Source organism: Python bivittatus, unplaced genomic scaffold (assembly GCF_059951505.1).
Source record: "Python bivittatus isolate LINGU-HERP-01145 unplaced genomic scaffold, Pbiv_v1 ctg000080_np1212, whole genome shotgun sequence".
NCBI classification, from domain to species: Eukaryota; Metazoa; Chordata; class Lepidosauria; order Squamata; family Pythonidae; genus Python; species Python bivittatus.
The window spans coordinates 57,611,073-57,635,077 of record NW_028277035.1 but is presented as its reverse complement, the minus strand read 5'-3'; the positions used below and the strand labels follow the sequence as shown (position 1 = coordinate 57,635,077).

The 24,005-nt window shown below is 37.5% G+C and overlaps 1 protein-coding gene across 1 annotated transcript in view; it reads left to right on the top strand.

Moving 5' to 3' along the window:
• The first annotated feature begins 3,771 nt into the window (after positions 1-3,771).
• The window catches only part of FGD3 (FYVE, RhoGEF and PH domain containing 3), a 109,134-nt gene continuing 88,900 nt past the window's right edge, over positions 3,772-24,005 (top strand). Inside the window, exon 1 of the mRNA XM_088134177.1 lies at positions 3,772-3,892. Within this exon, the coding sequence (XP_087990303.1) occupies positions 3,880-3,892 (13 nt within the window). The 5' untranslated portion in view covers positions 3,772-3,879. The remainder of the gene's footprint in view (positions 3,893-24,005) is intronic.

The window sequence follows — 24,005 nt, the reverse complement described above, 5'->3', positions numbered from 1 at the left end:
TTGGTTTCAATTTTTTTGCATCCAAAATAACACCCAAGAGATTGAAACTGGATTTCCTTTTTATGGGAAATAATGAAAAAATTCCTGTAATTTTGATTTTACATGTAGTAAAAGCTCTGCTTAAAGAACTACAGTAGCAAAGTAAATAAATACTTCAGGAAAAATATTTGGAATCCTTCATGTGAAAGTTCGTAGCAAAGAAAATAAGTTCAAATGTATACACCTTTCTCTTTATAAATAGAAAGCCTTTGCATAAAGAAATGATTTTGCACATTCAACAGTGTATCATATAATGGCAAAATCATATTAAAATGACACTGAGGATTCTCTCATTCAGCAGAGAATGAAATCCATATTTCTCATATGAAATGTTGCATCAAGAGAAAGAATTTACTTTTAAATGTTGTGGTTTATAGTCTCAGGGCTTATTAAAAATCAGTTTATATACAAATATATCTTTCATGGATATATTTCGGAAGTTTTTAAAAATGTGAAGAGCATAGCACTAGTACTGGGCAGAAAATACTTTCCTTGTGGATAAAAGTTAATGCATTATTGTCAGCCAGGATGATTGATTACAGTATATAAATCAGATATGATCTGAACTTCCATATTCCCTTTGGGACAATTGCCTTGTAGTATTAAATAAATCTTACATTATAGCTTTGGGCCAGAATACAAAAAGCTTGTTTGAAAAATAAAAGCTACATTAAAATTGCCATTTCTATTTATTCGTGAACAAATATATGTAGGTTTGTTCTACAGATATAATTGAAAAGTGTGCAATTCAGACCAGACTTCCATGATCTAGCACTCTCCAGATGTGATAAAACTATGATATGGGAATAATTGCGAGATTGGGAACTGCATACATTTGGAGGTGCCAGCCTGGGGAAAATTGATTTAGCTTGATTGACACTGGACTTTCAATTACAGAGAAAGCCTAAGTGAGTGTGACATGTTGCATCTTTAGAATTTCTCCCTAAACTATTAATGGGAAGGGACATGACCATATGGCCATGTAACTTTTGATCACATAAAGAGGCTTGTGCTGTAACTTACTCATGACTCTGCATTTCATGGTCCAAAGTGGCATTTGCCATTATTTGATTTACAGGGAAAATAAAGTTTGGAAAATGTACTATGTTTAAGGAACAATGTGTAATTAATTCCCATAACCCAGCTGGGTGGCAAGACCAAGCTAATCCTGGTTGATCTTGAAAAACTAAGCAGCATGTAAACTGGTAAAGACTTAATAGAACTATTAGGAAATCCTAGGCTGTAGGTTAGACTGGGAAATAATTAAAAAAAAAATCTTAGAAGAGAATGGTAAATAATTTCTATATTCTTGCAAAGAAAACTAATGAACATATCCACAAACTCAACATCAGTTGAGCTTGACTTGTGGATTACTTTGATCTTGAATATAGTGTCTCCACACTAGTCTCTCTCTCTCTTTGTTTATTATATCTTTGTTGCATATAAAAATGCATTAACTAGTTACTCAAATGGAATAAAGTTTTAATTAGCAATTAAACTGTGAATTCCTCCTCAAAAATAGCCCTAGATATGTTCAGAAGGAAGTCTTCCTCAGTTTAGTGAAGTTTATCCAAAGGACAATAAAAGGTTGTAAGAAGATTCCTATACTCTCAATCTACAAGGTGGAGAAATGGATTACAAAACGATCTTTATCCCAACCAGAACAGTGTAGCAAAGGAATAAATGAAATAAAAGTAACTGTTGAAGTCATTGTTTTGGATATCAGCACCATCTGGATGATTACAATGATGAAGTAGAAGTGAAGGAAGATTCATAATGCAGACATGTATTTACTAGCAGCAAACAGGAACATGAAAATAGAATATGCTGACATAGTTTACTACTGTATTTGTTAATTCCTCTTATGAATTAACTTTTTATCTGAACTTCACGTTCTTTCTTGAGGGCAGCCAGAGAAACTACAGTTGTGTTCCCCAACACAAGTCTTCTAGATGCTGACAGGGAATTCTGGCAGTTAAAATCCTACTTTTCCCTGTAGTCATCATCACTTTGCAAAATGTTATAATAGGTTTGTCACGCCTGTAGGATCACTCTATTAGTCGAGCTAAGAGGCCGACTCCATTAGCTCCTCAGGTTCCTGAATTTTTTCCATTCCACCATTATTTATGTAACTGGATTGGGCTCAGAAAGCCTTTGGCAGCTAACATAATTTCAATATGGGGATGAAATGCCACTTGTTGCTCATGCCATTGCATTTATTTTTTTTATTTTTTATTTTATTTTATTTGTATTTCAAATTTAGATACTGCCCATCTCACGAGGGAGTGACTCTGGGCATCTTTAGTTCTTTGAGGGCTGCCATACAAAGTGCTTACTGCAGTAATCCCACTTTGAGATTACTAGCAGATTCTATCAGTGAAAGTATGTCTCTCTTATAAAAGAATTAGATCCGCACAAGTTTATGCCATAATGAAGGTACAGGTAGTTCTCACTTAACAACTACTTGTTCAGTGACCATTCAAACTTATGATGGTGCTGAACAAGTGGTACTGATGGCCGGTCCTTGTAGTTGCGGCCATCACAGCATCCCTGCGGTCATGTGATCATGATCCAGGCACTTGGCGACCTGCTAGCAATTTTGATGTTGCAGCGTCCTGCGGTCATGTGATCACCATTTGCAACCTTCACTGCCAGCTTCTGAAGTCACAAATGGTGACCATGTGATGTCACACTTAACAGAATGGGATTCGTTTAATGATGGCAACCAGAACCACTGTTGCTAAGTGGCGTGGTCATGTGACATTGTGCTTACTGTTGTTAAGTGAGGTCTATCTGTATACGTTTTGAAGGTTGCACAATATCAGTTAGTTTAGAAACATTTTCTCCTTTCAGCACAGCTGCTGGGGCAGATTCTGTATCAGGCTAAGATGCAAGTAGAAAAATTAAGGAAATTTATTTATTTAATGTCCTCCCAATTAAAGCTAAAACACTACCATCACAGCCAAGTACAAGTGATTAAAACAATGAAAATAGTAGTAAAACCCAATTGCACGATATAGTTGGCCTATCAAGAAACACGTGGTAAGGCTTCCTGACTTTCCACCAACTTCTGTATGGTTTTTCCTTTCCTGAAGACAAGGATATTAAATTGGGCATGTCAGAAATTTCTTCCCCGGGTTCTTCAAAAAGGTAACTTTGTGTTGTGGTACCTTAAAGACTAAACAGATTTATCACACCAGACTTGTTTTCCCAGTCCTGTGCAGACATACATAAACAAACACGTGGTTTCTTGGCTCGGAAGGGATGAGGCAAAGCCTCCGTTTATAGAGAGCGTTCAGACAGGTTGGACCCCCCTTCCCTCCCGGAACTGGAGCTCAGCCCCTCTTTTTTACCCACAATGCCCGACCTTTAGCGAGGCCGAGAGAGTTGTTTGCTCTTGATGGTGCGTTAGGAATCGGAGGGGGAAGGAGAAGAAACCTGAGGCTGCGCCCCTCCCGGCCACAACCCTCTGCCGCCGTGGCTGCACCTGGTCCCTGGGTTGGTCGGGCGCGTTCCTCCTGGCCGGGTCGCGCGCCCCCTTCCACCGGTCCCAGGCTGGAAAGCGCTCCCGCGTCGCTTGTTGTGGGGGTGCCGGCGTCGGGGTGGAGGCTGGGGCGGCGATTGCCGCAAGCCCCCCTGAGCAGCGCTTTGGCGAGGCGCAGCGCTGCCTTCCTCCCCGCCGGCGCCTCGAGGCGAGATGCAGCTGCCGAAAAGAAAGCGCGCGCGGGAGAGGCTCCCTCTCCTCACCTTCTGAGGGAACCGCTTTTGCCTTGGCGAGGCTTGGCGCCGCAGCACCCACCCAAGCGCCAGCGGGACCTCTGCGGCCAGAGTTAAACAGAGATGGACTCGGAGGGTGAGTGGTGGGGGCGGAGGGAGGGACCATCGCTTACTGCTCTGCGGAGAGAGGAGAGGGGGGATTGCTGATCCCGAGCGTAGTAAAGCTCTCCCCTCCGCGGCTGCAGAATGCACTTCCCTTGTCTGTTTCCACGCTCCTTTTGCATGTGCTTCGCATTTCCCTCTGCCTCCAATGAACTTTCTGTGCCAGACTGCATTTGGAGCCGCCACATTTATCAGCGAGAAAGGCAGCCTACATTTTTGTCAACAATTGTTGGAAGGGGGAGCTGCTCGGTGGTGGAAAGTGCTTGAATGGATTGGTTTCCCTTTAAAACTGCAACTTACAAAGTTGATTGGATGTGTAAAAGTAAATTTCTCTAATCCAATGTTATTTTAAACCTTGAAAGCAATGTGTCTTGACTGTTAATAAATTCAGTGGCAATTCCTGCTTACTGAGGGAAAATGATTGATTCTGGCTCTGCCTTGAAGGGAATACAGTACCTTGCATAAAAATGCTGAAGTTTTCAAGAAAAGGAACATATTTGGTGTCTTGGTACTTCCAGATGCTGAATTCAGTCTCAGATTAAGACTGAAATGCCTATTAAGGATGAGTTTAGCAGAGGTTAGAGTTTAAAGTATTTGACAAAGTTTAATGCTGGTGGAACTCTTCTCCAACTTTTATAGTCAAGAATTGGCTTTCTTAATCGGAGTGAAAATTTTCTAGCTTCCACATTTCCAGCAGTCACCTGCTGCATACAAGTTTAGAAGTTCTCAAGCTTGTGGTGTTTGATGGTTCTGTACCATTTGGTTCTGTATTGGCTTTTCAAACTTGGAGGTTCCATTAAGGGAGGTTTTCCATTAGTTTGTTAACTCCCTTTTCAAAACTGAATTTAGTGTCCATCACTGTGTTGTACAGTAGCAAATTTCATAGATAAACTGCATTGTATGAATGACAATTTCCTGTTGTCTGTCCAAAACCTGCGGTCTCTTCTTTGGGTGACTTCAGCATTTACTACAGGTAGTCCGCATTTGCTACTGCCTTGTTTAACAACCATTCACAGTTATGACAGTGAGTAACTTAATGAACAATCCTTGCATTTACGATCTTTGCAGGTCTGTAAAGCAAAGGAAAACTGAAGTAAGTTCATAAGCACAGTTGTGGTTTCACTTAGTAACCGCTTTGCTTAACAACCAAGTTGCCAGCCCAATTGTGGTTACTAAATGAGGGCTACTGTACAGTAAGGTGGGGATCTCAAACTTAAATTGTCCAAGTGCCCCAGAACTGTTCATTAGCCTGAGGGCTGCTACACTGAAGCCTTTTCATACATTGATACAAATATCTCTGGAAGCAATGAAGCTGTTGGGTCTGCAGTCAAGACTCTGGAAGCCTGTGGTACTGCAGAAGCACTGAAACTTCAGGCACCTCTTCACCCTACTCCTAATACAGCAGGTTGTAGAGAGTAAGGAAGATAACCTTGCTGGAAATATGCAGGAACTGTTACCTAGGCAAAAGGGTTAGGGTTAGGCTGAAACATTTTTAAAGTCCAGAGCAATGAGATAACATTTGGAAGTGGCTTAGGCAGATACTTCCCTGATTCACAGGAGTATAAGAAGGGGGAGGAAGTATGGCACAATCAGACTCACAAGATCCAGTTATTACAGTCGATTTCAATAAAAGCAGTTTTAGTCTTCAGGTGGAGTTGATTTCTGGTCTAGTCTACCTAGTGGGGCTGACATAGATTCTGAGCCATCAACCTGCGCTGGATTCACAGATCCTACTTCTCCTTCTGCAGGACCTCTCCTCTACCTGAGGCATATGACCCAGGGAGCATAAAGAGGACCAAGGCCTGACCTTACCCACTTGACTGCTTCTTCTTCCACTGCCACTATGATTTTAGTTGGAGAAAAAAGGTGTCTCTGTGCCCAGGCACGGCAAGCCAAAGGGCAACTGGACTCCAAACCCTGCACTGAGGTGCTGTCTGACAGTGCCTTGATGTGGGGCAAGGAGCACAGTTATCATTTCACTTACCTGCCTGCAAATTGGAGCCACACCTTCTCAACCTAAGGAAGGATCCCAAGGATGTGGTGAGATTCTCAAGTTGCTGCAGCATGGCTAGGAGTCATTTCTCTGCTGAGTGAGTCTTGTCTCCATCAGTCTGTCCATCTAGTTTGTTCTCACTTTGCTTGTTATGCCCCCTTGTTGGGAGTAGTACTCTGTAGGGCTTACTTTTTCCTCAGAAAAATACTTGAAGGAATGCATGCAGCCCATGGGCTGTGAGTCTGAGACCCTTGCGATAAGTGTATGTTTAGACTATCTACCTTCTTCTAGTTCATCTAGTTTGCTAATTGGACAGAAATGAGTAGCAAGATTTCAAACAGGAATCCTTGTCATCCTTATGCCTGAGATTAAACATTTGGACTGAATTGTGAGATGACAGAGATATGATTGAGAAGGGATGTTCAGACTTGTTCTTAATATGAAAGATCAAAATTGACCATAATTAGAGAAAATTCAGTATATATACTTTTTCAAGTTTATTCTCTTTCTTCCTTTGCTATCCATTTCTTAATTTTCTGCTGCTGTTTGCTTTCTAGAAGCAGAAACGTTCCTTCTGTGAAAAGCTCAAAGCATTTTAGGTGCTGATACTGTTTCTTTCTTTTCCACAAGCATGCACCAATTTTTCTGGAGATGATAAAGTTCTAAGTATTGCTGATAGTCTACCAGGTTCACTATGTGATGGATTTGGCCAACTGGAGCAGTTACTACATTCAGTTATTGGACATTGGGAATGTATACTAAGTGTATACTGCATTTGCTAATTTCAATGTTTGAAACTAGAACCAGGTTCTAAAGATCACATCCGACAAAGAGCTTAAACTTTACCTTTAAAGACTACTTTTAATTCTCTAAGAAAGATATTCAAATTCAAGTTGAAATTATATATTGGTTTGCCACCTTGGTGACTTGACAGTTTCCATGTACAAAAGAGGCAAACTAAGTTCTCTTGATGGGACCCAAATAACTATCCACATAAAAACACATGATGAAGCTATCCTTAATTTTTTATTTGTTTTGCATAGGAAATGAAAGCATGAGATATTGCTAAGAATAGGATATTCTACCTCAGTGTTGCTTATTTAAATCAAAATGGTGGAAAATACTTTAATATGCTTGACACATCCTGAACCAGAACTTCATTTTTAGAAGTGCACCCTTAACAAACTGTTTAATCACTCAAAAAAATGGATGGGCTCACAGATGCTGACATTATCCCCTTGATTCCGAACACTTCTTTGTTGAATGTCAAGGTCCCAAGGAGGATTCTGCTGCTATTCACTTGAATGTTAGCAGAACTCTCCATATGATCTGGAGGACTCTGCCTGATCACAGTGGAGAGTTGTAATTGTATGCAAGTGAACATGAGTTAGGGAATAGGAAGCCATTCTCAGGGATATTGCTGGTATAAACATATACACAACATCTTGTCTTGTGCTCATTTAAATATCTTGTTTGGTCTGGCTATCCAACCAAGTTTTCTATAACTTTGACAGTATCATCATGTCACACATAAATTATATGAATACTTTTGATATGTATCAACATTTCAAGGTACTCAAATTTGATTTGCTTATCTAGTATATATTGTTATATATGATATACATACTGTTATACATTACAGTATTTATTTACTTGCTTAGACTTATGTACTGCTTCAATAGCAACTTACTCTAAGTGGATATAAATAATACTGAGCTATTAATACAGTTGTGACACTATTTAGTTCTTTCCATTAATAACCACTAGTTTTTTATAGTTTCTAGCATAGGCTTTTTGGTCTCTGCAGCTATTAAAAATGGAAAGCGAAGGAGAGAAAAGAAGTTTCAAATTCATTTTCAGAATATTTGGAAACTCATATTTGTCACTGTTTCCACTTCTGTTACTAAAAACCAAGCTGAACACATACTAAAGTTCAGTTTCTAACATACCTGTAGGAATGCTATTATCCAAAGAGCATTGATTCTGTAAGCTGCTACATTAAAGCAACAGCACTGAGGGTTGCACAACTAGGTCTTCAGCTTTTCCAAAAGTCTGTTCTTGCATTGCCATGCAAAGAGCTTTTTGAGTGCATGGAACAATAGAGCAACTGATGGCCTTCTCTACAATCTAATGATGTCTAGAAAACAATATTTAGTAATAATATATAAAAACGCTCTGCAGTTTTTACAGTGCTTTAGATATTAGTCTGCTAGTTCTAACAGTTCAAGAGATTGATCATAATGGTTTCCATTTATTTTTAAGCAAAAGTGTGTGACATATTTGGCCAGATTCTGAAACAGGCTGATGTTGAAGATGCCTGAATCACAACAGGGCTCCTCTGAAATAGTCCAAATTTGAAGGTTAACATTCCTAAGCTTCATTACAGTTCCTGAAGTACAAGAGATATACTATATGCAGCATGCCTACAAAAATGGATGCATTTCTTCCCAAGCTATTCCTATACAGAGACTACTAGGATGGGAGAGGAAGGTGTGTGACTTTGTGCTTGGAAGTTCTAACTTCAAAGTACAGTCAGTGGTTTTATCGGAGTTCTCCAGTTACATTATTTGGGAAAAGAAAGTTGAAGCCATACATTCCAATATTTGGTGTTACCTGGCAGTGCTTTCTTTCTTAAAGATCAGGTAAGGTTTCCCTCAAGTTGAGCACAGATTCTTACCCATCTCATATAGTTTTATTGGTAGCAGTCATGTTTACTTCCAGAATGTCTAACCTGCAGTTGTAGGATTTTTGGTAGTCTTCCATCTGAGTATGTATCAGGTCCAACTTTGCTTAGTTTTTTGGAGATCATCCAAGGTGTTTCTGCTGTGACCAGGAAATTCCACAGCTGTAAATTAGACTGGGGTGGTAGATGTAGATATACACACACATGTACACACATGCACACATGCACACACACACGCACACATATACTCAGTAGAAATTTTACCTTCACCTCCTAGATGCGGGTATGTTAAAAGTGTTTTGTTGATGCTTTTGTGACCTGGAAGGTGTTTGGTGCTTATCTGGAAAGTTCTCTTGCCTTTTCCACTGTGTATTCCTCATTTGTCACCCACCTCATTCTACTGCAGTTTCTGTAACTTCCATGCTAATTGAGCAAAACAAACAAGATTCAAACTATTTGTAATTCCCAATGTATCTAGTAATAAATCTAGAAAAAAATCAAAGTTAAGTTACTTCTGTGCTGTATACAGGAAAGTATAATGTTTTTGACTCATTTGTTTAATTGGGTTCTCTTTATGTAATTTTGGGACGTGTGGAGAACAAATCACATTTTAGGTCATATTTATGCAGAAATATTGAAAATTCAAAAGGGTTCACACACTTTTAAGCACCACTGTATTATCTTCAAAACAATTGCCCACAAAGATAAAGAAAAAAATTAGATGGAGAAATGGAGAGGGTATGTAAAGTAGTTGTATTATGTGCAGCAGAAACTTAATGCATTGACATTGGTTCTTACTTTCTATTTGAAATATACTGGAAAATCAGAGTGTTGGATTTTGGCAGTATGAAGTTCAGAAGCTCTCGGCCTGGATACAGTTCTTGGGTTGCTGAGCCTTGTTATAGCATTGCTCCTGACTTTTATCTCTGCAGAATATACCAACTATTGTTTTCTGGTCAATAAATTATTACTAATATTTTAAGATGTTTAAGTGGTCAGTATTGAAGGCCACTTTGGTGATATTCCTATAAAAGCAGTAAAATGTACAATATGTGCTGTGTTAGTTTTTAGGATATCTTAATTTATTATCCATTTATGAATAGACCGAGGAACAATCTATCATTCTGAGAAACAAGTATTAGCCCATTATACAATCCACAATGTCCAGGTTCTTCTGGATGATTTGTTGTGACTTCTTATCTGACAACTTAACTTTCCCTCACCAAAAAAAATGAAAAAGCTTTCTTTTGAAAATGATGAAACCTAAAGGTATGGTTCTGAAATAGCATAAGGATGCACCTTACATTTTAAACTACAATTACATGATATTCCTGGCATACTTATGATGATCCCAGATATATATTAGTGGTTTATGTGTTTTGTATAAATGTTTAACGGATAAAAGTAGAAAAATATAACTTACTGGTACAGCTGCTATTACTTCCCATGTACAATGCATTTCTAAAAAGTACTAAATATCCTTGGAAATGCATCCTTGTAATATATTAATAAAAGACTGAAAATGAGTTTGGTATTAACCTGATTGGTTCTTTTGGTGTAATTGAGTAAATATTAAAATGAGCTTAAGTGACTTATATACTCCATTCCTGATAGTTTGCCTGCAGTAGATAGGCTTTTAGAAAATAAGAAAATAAATTCAGTTGGGCAAAGTAGTTCCAATAAGTCTTCCTAGCTGCAGAATAGGAGGATGGAAATGAGCCTCATCTGTTTTTACTGTCCCATTAAGCTAGTTTAGATATTTCTCCCAGGGTGCATCATTGAGTTGCTCTAAATCTTGGGGTGTATGAAAGAGGGCTAAGAACCCTTAGAACTCTTTGTATCCTCAACACTTTCCCTGTGCTGCTCAGCTGCGGGCACATCTCTTTGGGAGCTTTCTGAAGTGGTGCTTTTGACCTCAGAAAGAATGTCTCATTGAAACTCTCATTGAAAGGGAGAAGCACCAAGAATGATCTGATGTTGAATTCCTTCTTCGGACAATGGAGCCATCTCTGCAATCTCAAAGGAAAAAGCAGATCAGTCTGGTCCTAGGGCCATGAAATTGTAACCTCAATAACAGTATTTTGTAAATTATTGATAAGTAAAGACACTTGTATAGAAGTGAAATTTGGTATGTCAAATAAACCCCTAAATTGAGTTGAGTTGAGTTTCAAAGCATTTTTCGAATTGCTACAGGATGGAAATGGGCAATTTGCTGCTTTTGTAGGTAATGGGACTAATCCCTACAACTTCAGCATGCAGAAACTGGCTTCTGTGGAGTCTTTTCCATGAGAAATTGGAAACTGCATGTACAGTTTAGAAGTTGATGTGCATCCTTTAATATGATCTGCATTCTTACTAGACGTCCATCCATCTTGTAGTACTGATGAGATCACATAACCACATGTACTTCCTTTGAACACTAATGTTTTAGAATCCACATGATTGAATTGGAATTGTTTTAAGGTTCTCCAGTGAAAAATGTAGGCAAGTTGGAAGATACTTCAAGTATCTTGGCTTTTAAATAAAAACATATAAAAACTGTATATTTAAGTATTGCATGCAAGGCTGTATTATGTCTGGAGTAAGTAGACATATCTATACTTACTATGCTATGCTCAAACTGCAATACAGTGAATAGTACTGCAAACTAAAAATAGAATTAACAATCTTCTAAAAGTTTTTAACATATGTTTTCTATAATTTTACATTAAGTTAACTAAACTTTTTAATAAAATTATTCTTATCTACTGATCTTGTTTTTATAACTTTCCACAGTAAAACTATATTAAGCAATGTTCCATTTGAGAGGATTGTAATTTTTGTACCTTATTATTAAACTATCCTCTGCTCAGAGTATTTTCCATTATGAAAGTATTTAAACAATTTTAAAGAAAATGTCATACAGAAGAGAAATAAGTTTTAAATCCTCCTTTCTCCACTTCATGAATAAATAAATATGAAATGAACATTGTTCATTTTTAGAATAATGTTTGAAGATATGATTAAAAGTGTTTGATACTATTTTATATATATATTTTAAAAAAACTATTTCTCCAGAGTTTTTAATTGCTGTTTTTGCACGTCTACCATTCATAACCTGAATACTTCTTTCTCACCCCACAGTAGCTGTGCATATATGTATCTATATCCATATACATATCTACAAGGGTTGAATGAAAAGTAGTGCCTCTGCCTCCATAACTTTAGTTTAAATATGGATGTTTTAATTAATGAAACAAAATAATCCTTGAAATAAGCTCTTTTGTAACCTGTACTTACTTTTCCACATGGTCACCACCATTTACTACACATTTCTGTCCATAATGGACAGTTTTTAACGCCATCATGAAAGAACTCCACACTTTGTCTTTTCAGACAGGTCCAGAGAGTTCTTTCCTCTTCTTGATATGAGTCAAACAGATGCCCACAAAGGTAATCCTTCAATTTTGGGAAAAGTGTAAATGGTACCAAGTCAAGACAGTATGGCAAATGGGTTAAGACAGTGAGATCCAACTTTGCAATTGCCTCCTGGATAGCTTGTGAGGTATGAGGCCTAGCATTGTCATGTTTCAGCAAAATTCCCTTCTTGTGCTTCTGAACTCTGCTTAATCATTGTTTCAAAGTTTTAAATGCTTGTAGTGCTCTGAGTTGATAGTGGTGCCAGGTTCAAGGAAAGCAATGTGAATAACACTATAAGAGTCTCAAAAAATTTCAACTCTTGAAGCTTTCATCTCTGCTGTCAGCGTGTGAGGAACCCGTCTTCTAATATGGAAGAACATCAGCATACATGTTCCTGTGAAATGCCAAACCTTGCAGTAATTTTCCTTTGAGTGATCCCCCAATTATTCTTAATCAGTTCATCAACTTTTCTCATGTGAAACCTGTTGGTTGCTTTCACAGGTCATACAGTTCATTCTTGATCACACAAATCAGCTCTTCCCAGTTCACCATCTTAACATTTTTTGGCCTAGCAATGCACAGGAGTCATGTCAAAAAAGTCATCACTATTAACAACTCATTTGGTGGTGAATTTCAGTTGGAGGTTCTCATTCAGCAGTTAAAAATTCAATCATAGCATGTTGCTTAAAATGCAGCGGTGAGTACTAACTGCAAGCTTCCATTTCACAAACAATTTTTTTCTCTTCTTTCCATTTGTATAGAGGTGTCTGTCTTTTATAAATTTTAATTATGTATTTATTGTTTTAAATTGATGTAAAACGCCCAGAGTCCCCCATTGCAGGGAGATGGGCGGGGATAAGTCTATGTATAAATAAAAATAAAAAATAAAATAGCAACACAATCAGCAATTTCCCACCAACTGAAGTGAAAGAACTAAAGTACACATCAGAGCTAACCTCCATGACATTTTTAAATCCATTGTTTATTTCTCTGTATTATATTTTTTTATTCTTTTGTCATGTTTTCTTTTATACTTGTTTATATACTTTCTTCAAAGTGTCCAGTGAAAAAAGAACAGAAAAAAGAGAGCTTCTACTATGTCAATGCTGCCTTCTGTTTGCGATGTGTAACACTGAAGGCAGTATTTTTCATTCAACCCTCATACACCCGTATCTATTCTCCATTCTCAGGATTATACTCCATGCATTTAATAAAATCTCCTGTGATCTATGAAAGCTTATGTTATAATAAATGGGTTGTTCTCTAAAGCAGAGATAGGCTGGACTACACATAATCCCCAGCTCCTTCCCTGTAGCCCACCAAGCACTTTTTGATTAATAGTCTGAAAACTGTGGCATAATTTCTAGTCATTTTGAGGTAGGAAATGCATGGAAACTGTAATGTAAGCTCTATAAGGGACTGAATATAATGTAAAAAAATACAAAACTAGACTCCAAAACTCCCCATCCCCAAACCCCCCCCCCCCAAAATCCAGCCTCATCCACTTTTCATCCTTGCCTGGGCATTGCAATTTATGCATTTTCCAGATGTGAGGCCTTGGCTGTCAAAAGAATGTTCTTTCTTATTTTTAGAGTGGCACTTTAAAAACTATTTTTATAATAATTAAAGTATTTCTGAAGTTGTAATGTTCTTTATTACACTGATAACAAATACTGTCTTTAAAAAGTGAATTTGTTGATGGGGGTGGTGATTGCTAAGGAACTATTAATGATTGGAAAAGATATTCTGTATTTTATGCTGATACCAGATACATAATAAAAGAGAAACTTTGTACAAGCTATTGGTATTGAAAGGGGGTTAGCTCATAAATTACTGCAAAATCTTCACATAATTCCTAGTCAACCACTATTAATATCAAAGAGTATTTTGTGATTCTGTGGAATGCAGACCATTCATTGCATATTTTGGGGCAAAAGATAACCAAGAATTGATTTATTGTGAAAATTAGACTGGAGGATATGAATGGAGAAAACCCAGCAGAACATACAATGTTATTTGCATATTTGGGGTGCTGTTTAAAACTGTGGAGTATAACAGTACAATCTCTGCATATTTACTTAGATAAAAGTCCCATCAATTTTGATAAGGCTTTCTGCTAGGTTTGGAGAGCATACGTTTGCCTGTAACTGCTGTGAATTTATCTCTGTAGCTGAAGAGGTGGATGGGAAAAAAACACTTTGTCCAACTTTCATTCTGTTCTTAGTGTGAAAAACATTTCTTTTGATGGCATAATCTTCAAAGTACTGGACAGCTAGAACTAAAGTTGTCCAGGAGAAAATAGATTGTAGCAATCTAATTATATGTGTCCAAATTTGAAAAATATAAAAAAAAATATAGAGTTTAGGGCACTGGGTTTATAATGTAAAAAATAAGCAACTTTCAGACTACATTTTAAAAAGACTTCATTGCACAGTACTGTATACTGCTCTGGTAGCTGTCTCTTACACAGATTACTATTCAGTTAGAGAAAATATTTCTATATCTGGTTGAATGAATAAATCCCTTGTAATTCTGGTGTCTCAGAGGGCTTCATAAACAGGGCACAGCTAAATCATCTCTGCCTTACAGTGACCTCTTGGACATGATGCAGTTGATGTTTCACACCATTCTTTGAATCTCACTTGGTAAATTGATGGTGTCTGATGCAAGAAAAACCAGTTACACTTGTATAATGTTTGGTTAATTGTTTATTTATCATTCATATATTTGCTGAAAAAAGTCAGCAGTGCTGCCAGATGCCAAAGCAAAGAGGTGGGTCCTAGAAATGGAGGCATTTAACCAGACCTGATGGGGTTTGTGCACAGAGAGGGCCTTGGCATGTCCTTTCTCCTTGCAGATCTGTATGTTTTTATTCTTCTGGGCACTTCAGGCCAGTGCTTCCCACTCCCTTGTGAAATCACTGTGCTATTGCTGCCCTGTCTTGTTTATCTCTCATAGTTGCTCCTGGCATTGTGGAAAAGAGGTTTGGGTTCATCCCTGCGATTGCGAGTCCATCTCACCCTGGCTGTTTTTCTTGCCATAATTCTGCTTCTTCAGAATTGCGAATCACCACTCATAAGTTGCCAACATTTCTAAACAGCCAAACTGATACCAATGTTGAAAACCAAACCTAGCTTAAAAGTTGCTGTCTTGGAATATTTTCATCAAGTGTGCTTTATGTTTCCATGTAATGAACGGGGAGGAGGATGCTTAAAAATTATGTAAAACTGGTTGAAAAACTGTGAGTTGAATAATGATGGTAAAATGTTATATTTGCACCAAATGTTGATATAATATTTTATCATTGTTAGTTCTAACCATAGCCCTCATAAAGATATCACATATGCAGTAAAATCTGGTTAATCTACTGTAGATCCCAGAGAGGGAAATATAGACACATTCTGAGACCTGTATGTCAGGTGGCAGAGGAGATGATGCTAGCAAGTTTTCTTCAAATTTTAGAAAAATCCAGACTTAAAGACTGTTATTAAAGCAGTGGATCTTTAGAAATGGATATGTATTTGTTAAGACATCCAGGGGAAAAATAGAATATTTTTTCTATTCCAGTTTTCCAAATTGGCTTGTGCCAGATTTCTCTCCTATTGAAAAATACTTGATGGACTAAATTAAGTTCCCCATGGAGCATGACAAACAAGCATTTTACTATGAAATTTTATTTTATTTTATTTTATTTTATTTTATTTTATTTTATTCTATTCTATTTATTTATTTATTTATTTATTGGTTCTTCTGAGTCAGTTTTTTTTTTAAAAACTCCTGGAGACTGCCTGGACTAGTCCTTGCAATTTTCTTGGCAAGATTTTTTGGAAGTGGTTTGCCATTGCTTCCTTCCTAGGGATGAGAGAGTATGACTGGCCCAAGTTCATCCAGCTGGCTTTGTGCCCAAGGTGGGACTAGAACTCACAGTCTCCCAGTTTCTGACTTGGTGCCTTAACCACTACAGTACACCAAGGTGGCAATCTCTCTCTCCACCCCACCCCACTCTCAAATTGTATTTTACTTAAGACCAAAGTTACTTCTTGCATTCTAAGCACTGCATAGTTACCTTCTGTAGTCTGAAACGTTTTCAGCTTGTACTCTGAAGTTGGTTTTAGATTATTGTGAGTTAAAATGCTGCTTTCACATGTCACATTTCTTCTGAGGTCTGATATTTCAATGGATGCCTAAATATTACTATTATTTATTCTTTAAAGATGCATTCTGCCTTTCCACACAATTGTAGATTATAACAAAAATAATAAATTATAATTAAGAAGCAATAAAATACAAAGTAAAATCAAGCATCATTGTAATTAATTTATTAGAAACAACCACATTCACAAGTCACCTTATTATTTTTTTAAAAAAATTACTTACAAATATGTCACTCTGGAGTTGGCCAGTGCCTAAACTGAATGAATGAACTGAATGAAATAAATGACTTGTTCAGATCTCTCAATAATTCTGTCCTAATCTACAATCTGACCCTAACCCTGTCATGTTCTATAATCTAAGAAACTTGAATTATGTTAGCACAGTTCAGTGAAGATTATACAAGTATTCATATTTTAAGACTATGGCGCTACTTCGTAAATGAAGCCCTTACTGTTTTTGCTTAGCTATGCAGTCAGTGTTCACAGCTGAGAATATTGAATTTCTGCATATGGTGGCCATATGCCATGACAAATGAGTGATGAAGTTTATCATATAAGCAGCATTAACAGTACACAGATGTCTCTGTTACACTTATTCCCTTGCTTGGGGTTTCTTGAATCAGTCACAGAGCCTAACTAATATTTATTTATTGATTTGATTTGATTTGATTTGATTTGATTTGATGCCTCTGATTCGAAACAACTCTGAGTGGCTCATAATACACCAGAGAATATTAAAAAAAGTATACTGTAATAGGAAACTACAAAACCAAACTAAAATCCAAGAATACATGGTGAAGGTATCATCAAGTTAGGTCTTGATGATGATAATGCGGTTAGATCATGATGGACCAAGCCACCTACTTCATCTATTATCCAGAATTTGTGAGTAGAAAGGGCTCAGCTTTATGAGATGTGACTAGCTAAATAATTTAAAGTATAAGGGATAAATGCTAATTATTCTTTATAAATGTGTGGCAGTGTTTAGCTGATTTTTTTGCACTGGGGTGGGGTATCTTCAGTATCTGGTTCTGCATTTCCACCCTAGGCTAAATGTGGGATGTGGTAGCAGTTCTGACCCAGTGCATGCAACCTGTCAGGGCATGAATGGGGGGAACCCAGTCTAAGCAAGACAGGCAAGGCTATTCATCCAGAAACCTAGTAGTTCTGGTAGGATACCAATTTTGGCTCTTGATGCAGTTAATCTCCCCCGAAATCACAAGGCCACAATTTGAGGGGTGCCCTAGAAGAGCAGAGTCCAAGGCCAGGAGGGCTTAAGCCCAGCTTCAGCTAACATACCAGATGTAGCCTTAACTCAAACAGGATGTACAAGGGGTGGCTAGGGATGCCCTTATCACTTTTCAGCTGGATTCCTGTAGTTTGTTTCCTTGGGGCTTCTCTTGAAAACCATTTGGAAACTCCAGCTGATATAAAATGTGGCTACCTATATGCTTACTACACAATCTTGACATTGCATATAATACCACTGCTGTGGGAGGTACGTTGGCTATTCATTGGTTTGTTTCAGAATGTAATTCCAGGAGTTGATTATGACTTATAAAACCTTTCCCAAACTGATTCTCTCTGCCCAATCCGGGTGAATAAATAATGTCTTCTGAAGGTTGCCACCACCAAGAGGTAATATTTGAGGAGGTAGGCATTCTTTGTGGGGGCTTCCCTCCTCTACAACAGCTTGACTACAATACCTGAGACGAGAGTGACTTTTACTGTTACAAAATGTTCTCCCAAAATCTATCTGGCCTTATGTTTTATAAGTCCCACTTACTTACAATCACTCTCCTTTCTCTCTGCGAGTAAGTGCTTAAGCTCCTCCTACTTGCTTTGATCAACCACTCTCAAGTGGCTGCAATCAGGCATCTTGAAGGAAGCTATTTTGCAGTTCTGGTAAAAGGGAGATTTGTTTTAGAAAAATACACAACACTCAATATGAGTTCTTTGCCTATTTTTTTCCTTTAGAATTCCTAGGTGTCAATTTAAAAAGCAGCTAGGATGTTTTAGCAAGTTACAAACACATAGACTTCCAAGTGTAACTAAACTTGATTGCATGAGAAGGTTCATTGTCCACACTTACATTCTTGCAGTCTTTTGTCCATTCACTTGCTAATTCTCACAACTGGGGCAGGCCAAGCATCTAGTCCAAGAGTGTAAAGGATTCTCTGGGCAGAGAGGTTCTGCTGCAATCTTTTGTTTCAGGTCTTTTATAATTCACTGGTTGCTGGGCTAAATTGCCTTGCACAATGCAGATTTACAAACTGCCACTGAAACATATATTTCACCAGCAGTACTGTATTCTCATTCCTCTGGAATCTGCTTCTTGCCCCATTTTCATCTTGGCACGCCAGGTATTTTATTTTTATTTTTATTTATTTAATTTGTCCCCCGTCCATCTCCCCCCAATTTAATGAGATAAGGACGTGTGTTAGCCCTTTGAGGTAGGCCAGGTCAAGAAACAGGCATGGCAGGGATTTCAGGAATGCTCTTTATTGTAGAAAAGTAGAATAGCAGAATCTTGAAAACCTTTCAGAGGTTCGGTCTGCCTCACCTTATACTAAAACAAAAACAAAAAAAAACAAGACAGGGTTATTTTGAGGTTCTTTGTCATGCTTCCTGCTATCTCAGCACTGTATAACTTCTCCAAATCCACTCTTAACAATTTAACCCTTCTTTCTCCAAGGTCAGATCTAAAGTCCTTCACAATGTGCTTCTCTCATTTTCAGAGCATGGTATCCTGGGCTCTTGGTTCTTTGGTGCTAATGCTAGCTCTTTTGCAAAGAGGAAAATCCTTATTTTTATCCCATTACTCTCATAGGGTTCTGGAGACTAGAAACTGAAAACCTGGCTTTTCTGGATGGACTTTGGAGACAGAATAGTTTTGTGGGGCAGGTGCCATAATATTGTCAATTGATTTTTATTTTACTGTATCAGTACTATATTATTGTAGATGGCAAAAACCTTCAAGACTAGGAAATGAGTAGCCCCATGGTTGTTGACTTGAAAAGACAGGAGGAAGAGACCCAAGATTTTAAACTTGGGAATAACATGTATAATGCACATGTTTATTGAGTTAGAAAAGTATTCATATGTATGGCCTCTTAATTCCCTGTAATAAGTTTACTTATCTAACCTTCTTGAATCTGCTTGGGATAGAATTGAGATTGTTGTACCCAGCATAAAATACTGACTCTGAGAAATGTATGAAAGTTCACTGCACATTGTTGATATAGAGAAAATGGATGATAGAGCAAATAGTCTTCAGTAATGCTTTGTGTGAATATAGAATTGAAATTTGGTTGCTGATTGCACAAAGTGTAATATATGATAAAAGTAAAACATATGTGAGAATTGAATGCCAGCAAATGGTTCAACATTCAGCTGAAGTAAGACAAAGATGCATGATGCCCCCTATAAGGAAAGAAGGGGATGACAATGGAAGTATGTTGGCATGGAGGTATGAATGTATGTGTACGTCTATACAGATCTGTACTGCTGGTTGAGAGCTGCAATGATTTGTGGCAAATATTAGATTGAATGTTGCAGTAAGAAATATGGGTCTGAAAATTAATATATCAAAAACCAAGGTAGTTGATTTGACAGGAAAATAGAATAATAACAAACTGGGCATTTATGGTGAAAACATTGAATAAGTAGATGAATGTGGGTACTTTGGTAGAATGTTTAGTTTAAGATAGGACATGGATGGAATAATTTTAAGATAAGCAAATGCTGGTAAAAAGGTAGGGAGTAATGAATGAGGTTTTAAAATAAAAGTGAATGACCAAGAAAAAAATGTACATTAAGGTGGTTTGACCATACAGATAGAATGAATGAGGGTCAACTCACAAAATAAATATATGAAGAAATAGTGAGTAGATCAAGAGGAAGGTGAAGGCTGAGAAAGTCATGTTTTGGTAGAGGTAATGAGATGCTCAAAAAGAGTGAAGCAATCATTTTAAGGAACAAAAGAGAATATATGAGTTTATGAAGTGGTATAGTGAATGGTATTGATGTAAACTAGCCATAGGGATTTGTAAACCTTGCTTTATAACTCAGTAAGTGAATGTAGCCAATTATGGCTTATCTAACAATCCATGATTAAGCTAACAAAGACTTTGCAGTCATATATTGATTGTATGATTTTTTTTACCAAGAGTTTACAGTTTTGTTCTTTTGTGTTATGTGGGTCGACCACCATTTACCAGGACTAACAAAAGATTAGGGGCCAGTCTGAAAATAGCCTTTGCTGTTAAAGAGATATCTGAAATTAAATCATTCTCAGATTAAACATTCCATAATGATATTTACCATTGCAGTAAAACAGAATCATGTAGCATTTTACAAAATGATCAAATTTTTTCTATCATAAATCTATAGAAGTCTAGCACTTCCTCTTAAGCATAGTGATACCATTCATACTGAAGATATTTTTCTTCCACGTTGACATGTGAGGCTTGATATTTCCAGTCTGGTTTATATTTTACTAATCATTTACAGGAAAGTGATTTGCACTCACATTTCTTTCACTGATAGATTAGGGAAAATGTTAACTGAGTTCTGTTTCTTCTTAGTCCTTTTACACATGGTGTCAAAAGAGCTTTCCTGGAGTATTAATACATTCAGTCCTCCCTTCTTCCCAGCCATGCAAAACCTTGCTCAGCCTGGTCTGATGGTGCCAGACAGGGAGGAGAGGTCACACTTAAATAGATTAGCAAGAAACAGAGAGAGATAAATCCTATTCTGAACTATTGGGACAAACAATAGTTTCCATGAAGTGTCTGCTGAATGTGCTGAGAAGCTGTTAAATGTATTGAGATATTGTTGAAGGATCCCCAATATGATAGCATAAAGCCTGTTTGATCTTTTTATTACAGTAATTCAACACTAAGTTGCTAAAGCAGATTAGCTGGGAATATAGATTACGCTTGGTGAAAAAGTAATTCTGATTTTAAGTAAGTTTATCAATTTTTTAGCCAACTAGGCAAAAGGCATATTTTATAAAAGGAACACGAAGTTGAATCTTGGCAGGATTTCTTAAACAGTAAAGCCCTACATGTGTTTGGACTGTGGTTTTGTGTTAACCTGCCAATTGATTAGCATCTTTTTAAGAGGCCTGTTTAGGGGAATCCTGTATGACAAGGCAGGGCATACAGCAATTGTGGGGGAAAAATTGTGAGAACGACTCTTTTCTAGGCAAGATCCATGAGGTGTCTTTATTATAAATTATACAGTATACCAGCGTAAATCAATCCACTGCAGGATGACTGAAGGTTATGGATCTCTAGCTACCACACCGGTCCAGTGTGGATTAGCAGACATACTTTATGTTTTTCAATTTCCCACTCCAGGGCTCAGTAACTGGCCTCAAGTCACCCAGCCACTTATATGCCAAAAGGAGGAATAGAACCTGGGACTCCCTGCTCCTGGTCTAGCACCTTAACCACTACATTAAACTAGCTGTGTAAATTAACTAATTTTTCAGTATTAAATATTAGGTCTCACATGTGGCCCATAGAACCTCTCCAAAAGGCCTGCCAAACTGCAATATGGGAAAAGTTATTGTACTTATATTCATTTCATTAAATTTAGTTTTTGTTCTACTCCACCCATTTCTTTGTTCTGACCTTGGCGACTTTTGGAATGCTGCCCCTGGGCCATTTCTCAAAGGCCAAGTTGAAGATTTGGTTCAAGAAGATTGACAATTTGTTAATTTTCAAGTTTGACTGTTTGAAGGAACTTCAAATGTAATCCTCTGGGGATGTTATTTTTTTCTGATTTTTTAAAATGGTTACTATATTAATTATCTTCAAATTGGTAGAATATCAGATAATAAAGGGTTTGTAAAAGTGAAAAAGAATTTTTTCCCCATATTGTCAGTCTGTCCATGGTGAAACATACCTTTTTCTACACATGGCATATGGACTACAGAAGAAGGCTGGAAAGATGACCATGGCCACCAGCCTAGTCTATGGAAGGAGGCAGACTGGTGCATTCCAAACCTGGTCTGGTTTGGAGATTAGCTCAGCTGCCCTCCTCCACAATATGTAGCTCAAACAACATTGAGAAATTACACTCTTCTACTTATTGTCTTCAAGGTTCCAGCAAGAGGTTATTTGAAATTATTTTATAGAATCACCATTCATTTCAGCAATGTCATTGTATAATGAGATATTCTTTATAAATTCTAGCATACTGTAATAAGAGGCCATCCTACGAAATGCTATGAAGCATGTCTCATTTCTCTCCTGCTAAACAAAACTACTGGTTTTCTTTATTTACATCATTTGTTTTGCTTTGCTGTAGTGGAAGGAACACACACAAGCCAAACACAACTGTTCTTTATGAACAGACTGTTAAGTCTGTCTGACTGCTACAGTTCTTTCAAGACTACATCCGCTGCTGTGGGCCGAAAGATGCATAGCTTTATTTGTATTTCTTTTATCAGTTACAGCAACAAATAAGAATTAGAATTAAAAGTAGAACATAATTGACAGCTTTGTGAAAAAAGCATATTGTTCATTTCTGGGTAGACTAATGAGAGCAAAACACAGGTGCAGGCCATGGCAAGACAGAGGATAAGCAGAAGCAAAAGATAAACAATGCCAGATACAGGAAAAAGAAGCATCACTGCCCCTTTGTGGCTCAGACCAGAATTTGGCCTATATAATTTTTTGTAGCCTTCTGCTATTCAAGAGGGTTCTGTTTTGGTTTGGAAGGGTGAGTGTGCAGTTCTCTCTTGGGACCAAAACTTAATGGTGGCCACATAAGTTGACGTTGAATATTTCCCAGACTGCAGGTTTGGGATCCATTTACAGTTGTACGCAAAAGTTTAGGCGCCCCTTGTCTACTGTATGTTTCAATGAATCCCTAAGTCAGTGGCTCCCAACCTTTTCTATGCCCCATGCTCCTAGGGAATGTTTGATTAATGTTCACACCCCCTTCCAAAAGTTTGCTGTAGCCAGCTGATAGCTAAACAGCTAATAGCTTGCTTTTGGATTTTTCCCACTCTTCCTTGCAGTATTTCTACTTCAGAAATATTCTTAGGTGTCTTTTTATGCACTTCATGTCTGAGATCTCCCCACAGATTTTCAGTAATATTAAGTCTAGCAATTGTGAAGGCCTTTCCAAACCCCTTATCTTTCATGATTGATTTGGAGGTATGTTTCAGATTGTTGTCTTGCTGAAATATCTATTGTCTTTTCCAGCTTCAGTTTCTTCACTGTGTCAGTACCTGTGCTCCAGTGGAACATGGGGGCTGATACTTAAAAACTCACTTTTTTAATAAAGTAAAGACAAGAAACAATGATTTTTTTGTACTTAAATGGTGTCAATTGAAAAAAAACCCAGTATAGTTTAATTTGTTTTTCACATCATTTCTTTCCATTTGCTCTTTAATTATAAGCTTGTTATGGACCTCTAAATGGCAGAGAGGGTTTTAACTATATATGTGTACTTTTGAAACAGGAAATGATAATGATTTAACTGTTTGGTCAAGTTACACCCCCAGTGTTCCACTTGGAAAAAAGATAGTAGTAACTTTAAATTAAATTAAAATAAACTTTGATCCACATTTGAGGGAGAGATCATTGGTTCACTGTTCCTAAGAGCTAAGTTAATAAGAGAATGTAGTTTTGCTAATGAATAATGATGCTGAGTCTTGAAGGACTGATGTTCAGAACCATGGAAATGAAAATCAGCTTTGGCTCCTAAGAGTCTGTGGATGGAGAACTGCAACTCTAACATGTATTTCCTTAGTCTGGACTGCAGATAACATGTTTCCCCTTGTGACAGCTGATCCTGGACTGGTAAGAATGTGGTAGAAAAAGAATGGGGGCAAAGTGAC